Genomic DNA, 6,446 nt, shown 5'->3' on the forward strand with positions numbered 1-6,446 from the left:
TTTACTACGCTCACCCAATTTTACTGCTCTTCTCCTCCATTTTTCATTCGGTCATTATACTGACTTGAGCGGCGAAGGGCCTACGCCAGGAACCCCTTTCCTATTTTTGCCCTAATGTTTTGTTGACTCTTTCGAGTGTGCACCAAAAGGAGCTCCAAACGTAACATCATTCTCCATTTTTCAAAAAGGGTTCTTTTTACCAGGAGGTATGTTTTGCAGATTATTACGCAACATCATTCTTTACTACATTCACTCAATTTTACTGCTCTTCTTCTTCATTTTTCATTTCATTATACTCACTTGAGCGGCAAAGGACCAACGCTAGGAACCCCTTTCCTAGTTTTTGTCCTAACGTTTTGTTGACTCTTTTGAGTGTGCGTTATCTCTACATTTTCAAACATGATCAATTACTCTTTTGATACAATTAAATTTCATGATTTTCATACCATATGTGACAGTTTTTTTTATCCGTAACCCTCGTACTTGGATTATTTTACTTAAAAGATTAGACCTCTTTATTTACATCCTCAACCTTCGATGTTACTTGTTCGTTTTTTCTTTATGACTTTGACCCCTTGAGTTTTTGATCCTTCGTTATTCTGTATTGATACTTTCATTTGAAGAACTTCTCAAAAGCTTCTTCGTTTATTTATTTATCTTATTATTCTTTATCGAGATGCTGAGGAGAAAAACAGCATAATCTTTTGCTAGAGATGAGATGCAATAATGCAGTTTTCCTCTCGCGTAGCTATTACCAGTTAATTATATTTTCCAGAGAAACTTTTCAACCTCTAATAATGCAGTTTTCCTTGGATATTTGTGCATGACGATGAGTTCCTGCTAATTGTGTTTGACAGAATACGGTGAGCTGCAATAATGGTGACTCTGCTGCTTTAAGAAAGAAGTCCTTACGGGCTCACAGGGCCTCATTAGTCTCCGAGGTGGGCCCTCCGGCATCCATGCAAGGGCACACCCACAACTGGTTTGATAATTACATCCTTAGCTCACCCCTATGATTTAACTCCTCAAGAGGTTATTGTTAACTCTACACTATAGTAAAATGCATGCAAATTCTTTCATACAAAGGGCTCCTTGACAATCGATTCACAGTAAGTTGAAACTATGTTAAATTTTATAGAAGCAGTAACCGCATGCCAATGTTTATAATCTTAGATATTTTTTTTATTCTCTCCTTTCATTATCGATGCATCCATGATTGATTGATTTGTCTCATGTATTGATTGTTTGTCATTAGCACCACCAACTACCACCCTCATATATAATTAATTGTCACAACTTAGTATCGTGTGGTCAGTACACATATATATATATCTATATGTATTAGTTTAATTAGCATTTACAAATCAAGCAAAAGATTTTGATCAAAAAGGCAAAGAAAAAGAAAAGTCTGTTTAGATCATTCATTTACTATGGAGCTTTTCAGTGTCTGAATTCAATTGGTGTTGCTATATGATCGAGAGGTTAATATATATTTTTGAGATTAAACTCATTCATTGAATTCTGAGTTGGCTAGGTCCCCCACCACCCTTGTTAATGTATGATAAAATTATGTTACATTTTTTCAGATATACTCTTCGATATATTGTTCATGTAGTAACATCGGATGAGTGGGGAGCCCGAAGTGGCATTTTAGATTCTTCTAAATCCTCATCATACCTGAATTTCTAGTTAGAACTTTTCCTAAATAGTTATTTAAAAACATAAACTAGAAATTATTGTATTCTAAGTTGGTGAGAGTTTAATAACTAATGTCTTAAATTGGTATCATCTTGATAATCACAAGACGATATTTATTAGGTGGCACTTCAATAACTATATATTTAGTATCATTTAAGAGTCTTTTTTTTTAAGAAATGACCTCTTAGAGATTCAATTATGAATTCTACTACTACAAAATCAAGTTTGAAGGAGGCCTGGGCAGAAATCTTTCCTATTCCTCACATATATATAAGTTAAACTACCATGTTATATCTAGCTCAGCGTCTTTCATGCGCACACACATGTAAAGTCCACGAGAAAGCAGACATAAATGAGTGATTCATGGGCGTAGGTGGAGTTTATTGCCTGAGTACTGTGACTGACCACCATGGCTAGCTACTTACTTACCTCCACGCTTCACCGACACCCCTCTGTCCTCTGCCAAATTTCATCCGCCAAACCCTTTTAATATCCTCCTCTTCCCTTCCTCACCCTTCATCCTCGTCTCTTAGCTTCTCCCTCATCCTCTCTTTCTCTTTCTATTTCTCTTGCCCTTACTTGATTATTGCCACTGCACCATTTTGTACTTTGCCGTCAGAGAATCCTTTACTCTCCCTGTCTGTCAGCCCCTGCCACACTTGACAAATCATGGTACAGTCCAAGAAGTTCCGAGGTGTGAGGCAGCGCCACTGGGGCTCCTGGGTTTCAGAAATCAGACACCCTCTACTGTAAGCAGTACAAGAAGCCTTGTTGCATGCGCACCGCGCGCACTTGTCTAATCTCTTGCTAGGTACTGCGATTCGATGTTTTTATTGTTACAGTGACAATGTGGGCTCCGTTTTGCTTCGCTGCAGCAAGCGCAGGGTGTGGCTGGGCACGTTCGAGACTGCGGAGGAGGCGGCGCGCGCGTACGACGAGGCGGCGGTGCTCATGAGCGGCCGCAACGCCAAGACCAACTTCCCGGTGCCCCCGCGGGCGGCCGACGGCGCCGACGCCAAGGCGCTGTCGGAGGCGCTCAGCGCCAAGCTGCGCAAGTGCTGCAAGGCCGCGCCGGCGCCGTCGCTCACCTGCCTCCGCCTCGACACCGAGAAGTCCCACATCGGCGTCTGGCAGAAGCGCGCCGGCGCGCGCGACGGCGCCTCCAGCTGGGTCATGACCGTGGAGCTCGGCAACCCTCTCGCCGCCGTCGCCACAGCGCCGCCTCAACAGGCCACTTCATCATCTCCCTCCTCCTCCTCTGCCGGCCCGACGGCGGTGGACGAGGAGGAGCGACTGACGTTGCAGATGATAGAAGAGCTCCTCAACCGGAAGCATGCCGGAGTAGAAGGTGAAGACAGCTTCTTCCTCTGATCACCAACCTTGTACCGCATATAGTCAATCGCATGATTTACAAGTACTGTGTTTGTCAATATATAATCCCCACACAAACAAAGTTAAATCATATGGTATTTTAGAGGTCTCCCTCAGCATGCAAAGATGGTGAAATGGATAGCTATTTGTCTAATTTTTCCTTATCAAGAACGCATACAATTAGGTGTGCTACGAAAGTGATGGAGGTGGAATAAGAAGTTTAATTTGTTGCTACCAAACTTCTCTTAATAGTGATAATTAAAATGCTTAAATGGTTGCTATCTTCTCCTTTTTGATATGGAAACTACACATTCAATTCCCTTGATGATAAATTCTTCTTTTTTTTTTTTTTTCTGATAGAGAAAGGCACTGTATTTTTTTAAGGCGATTATGCTTTGTTTTGCTCCAACTAATTAGCAGTGTAATAGTAGTAGAATACAGAAGTGGCTGTCATCTTCTGAAATCAGTTCTTCTATGTCCTAATTGTGGGTGTGGATAATATATACTCTTGTCCCACAATAAGGACATTATAGCTAGGTCCATGTTCCCTTTCACTCTTATCTCTTGCTTTATTGGAAATGAATGGCATTGAGATTTACCCAGCTGTTGCTTATGAATGCACAATTAATGTCTAGCAAATGCCTATGGTCATCCATCCAAATGAGCAATTGTAGAGTCCTAAAGCTTTCCCTCTTGCCATTGCGCCTATGGCTACCTATTAATTAGACTTGGGAGAGGATGACACAAATAAACTTACAAACCAAGAGATTATATGCCATTAAATGCAATGGAGAGAGGGAGTGGCACTGGAAATAAAGAAGAGAGGCAGAAAAGTTAACCAAGATCCATATGAACAGAGAGGATGGATATGCAGTGGCAGGTCCCCCCAAGTCCAAGTAAACGTCAGTCAATTAAAGCTGGGGCAGATGCCATTGCAGTGGTGGTTCCACAGGTAGCTGGGTTCAATAAATGAGGAGGCACACTATTGAGGAATTAACTGAAAGCACCATGATTTTCCATGTTCACGTCTTAATCCTGCAACTTTTGTGTCTTTTAGAGTAATTAAATGGAGTTGGTTATTAGGTTAACTCTAACAAGCGCACCTGAGGAAAGCACAGTGATCACCTTAGCAAGAGAAATGAACTATATGGATTATGTGTTATTAAACAACAAAATACTATCACTAAGTAGTAGCACGCAGCAAACCAATGGCATGCTAATGAATTCCTACTAAGTCCCTTTGTGACTTAACTTTGGGAGCTAGGCCAAACAAATTGATGTAGTGGAAGCCTGCAATAACAAAAGATTAACCTGTTGATTCATAAACAAAGACTGTGATTTTTTGTTAGAACTAAACCCTTCTTAGAGACTACTCATGCTTAGAAGGATTTTTAAAACTATCAAAATACTAGTTCTCGAAAGGAGTAGACATTTTGGAGTCCAATCTTGGTGATTGATTCTGTCGGGAAGTTGTGAGAGATGGAATGTCGGTGAGCTGATTGAAATGCGGACCAAGTTGTCATGACCCAGAAGGGGAGGAAGGTGATGAGGAGTTGTCTTCTAGGTTGACTGAATCACTAGACCTCTAAGAAAAAAAGGTCAGGAATAGGAAGTCGAGAACCCCAAAAAGTTTCTGGTTAACAATGGTGTCTGAAAGGCTATTAGAAGACAGATAAAGGTAGACAAAACGTTAAAGGGGAGTTTGGGTTGCCCGAGTCTTTCACTTCGATGTTCGAGTTAGTATCTGGCTAAGTATATGAAACAGATAAATAGTACGGTAATGAAGTACATAAAAACTGAATATAAAAATATACCAGGCCCACAAGAGCAGAACGAAGGTGCTAGCATGACATCGCAGGTGGCACAAAGATGGGGGAGGCGCGGAGTCGGGGATTGCATTGAGCCGGAGGCTAGCGCGGAGTCGGAGGATTGGGCAAAGCCGGCAGGCGGTATAAAGTTGGAGGGCCAGATGGATCTAGCAACCGGAACATAACAATGGCTCACAGGTCGGAACATGGATGAAACATAACAATGACTCTTAGGTCAGAACACAACAGGGTGCGAAGACCGGAACATGGCATAGGATAAAACATAGAAGCTAGCACACGAAGGTTGAAACACAATAGGGGACTTCCCGGTGGCAGATCCAAAGCGGCGCTGACATACATCATCCATGGCATTAGAAGGTCGGCCGATAGAGGGTGCTATGGGCGTAGGAGGCGATAGACAACTCACAGAGGAGAGGTGGTGCTCATGAGGTGGTCGGTGGCCGAATGCGAGGAAGGAGCCGGTGGTATGGCCGACGGCAAAGGCATGAGAAGAGGCAAGAAGGTCGTGGCCTCGGCGATGGCAGTGCGGAGAGGAGGAAGAGAAGGGGTAGCCAATGTGCCTATGAGGAGGCGACAATGATGCTGGGGCCACGCGAAGGCTGCGTCAAGGCGTCCTTGTGGGCGTTGTGGTTGGCAGAGGCAGGGAGACAGAGGGTGTCCTTCCTTTCATGGAGGCAGCGAATGGAGGTGCGGTCGACGGAAGCGACGTGCGCCTACGGCGGTAGTGTGGTTCGTGCGAGGAAGAAAAGGGGCAGTCGACGTTCGAGAGGATAGGAGAAGGACAAAAGTCATCATATGATCATTGATCATTAATACAGGAGAAAGTCCAAAGCCATCAGATGATCATTCATCAAAAATACAAGAGAAAGTCAAAAGTTATCAAAATCATAAAGATCATGCATTAATACATAGAAGGCAAAAGACCGTTAATAAAGAATATAAAAAGGGGTCTGCAGGGAGAGATAAAGGGTATGCTTATCTTAAGATCTCTACTACTTATTGCATATTCTTCTTCTACCTTCTTATTGATTCTGACTTGGGGGTTGGAGTGGCAACACTAGGGCATCCTGACACTATTCTAATCCGTTTCAAGCTTCCTTTTGTGAACTTTAGTGGTAGCGATCCACACGCTCGCTTCGTCATCAGTGATCAATCTCAAAAGTCTTGACTCAGGGGTCAAATTTGTCTCCGTGCCGCCATCACCAAGGCCACGACTTTCTTGCCTCTTCCTCATGCCTTCCCCACCGACTATATTGCCTTCTCCTTCCTCGCGTCTAGCCACCAGCCACCTCTCCTCTGCGAGTTGTCGGTGGCCCCCTACACCCGCAGCACCCTCTATCGGCCGACCTTCTCATGCCCACTAATGATGTACGTTGGTGCCACTTCGGATCCACCACCAGGAAGTCCCATTTTTCGGACTCTGACGCCCTTCTCTCTTACGTGCGAAGTTCTGCCACCTTTGGATTGACGTCGTTCACAACCCCTTCACTATCTCCACTCCCTCACGTTTCACGTCGTTGCCACCTATCTGGCCTCCGGACTACCATT

The 6,446-nt window shown here is 43.6% G+C and overlaps 1 protein-coding gene across 1 annotated transcript in view; it reads left to right on the forward strand.

Annotated features, from left to right (window-relative positions):
* The window catches only part of LOC121986728 (ethylene-responsive transcription factor WIN1-like), a 40,808-nt gene extending 37,467 nt beyond the window's left edge, over nt 1-3,341 (forward strand). Inside the window, exons 2-3 of the mRNA XM_042540675.1 lie at nt 858-2,447; nt 2,574-3,341. Coding sequence (XP_042396609.1) covers nt 2,368-2,447; nt 2,574-3,069 — 576 coding nt within the window. The 5' untranslated portion in view covers nt 858-2,367 and the 3' untranslated portion in view covers nt 3,070-3,341. The remainder of the gene's footprint in view (nt 1-857; nt 2,448-2,573) is intronic.
* Nucleotides 3,342-6,446: the final 3,105 nt, after the last annotated feature.

This window comes from Zingiber officinale, chromosome 1B (genome assembly GCF_018446385.1).
Source record: "Zingiber officinale cultivar Zhangliang chromosome 1B, Zo_v1.1, whole genome shotgun sequence".
NCBI lineage: Eukaryota > Viridiplantae > Streptophyta > Magnoliopsida > Zingiberales > Zingiberaceae > Zingiber > Zingiber officinale.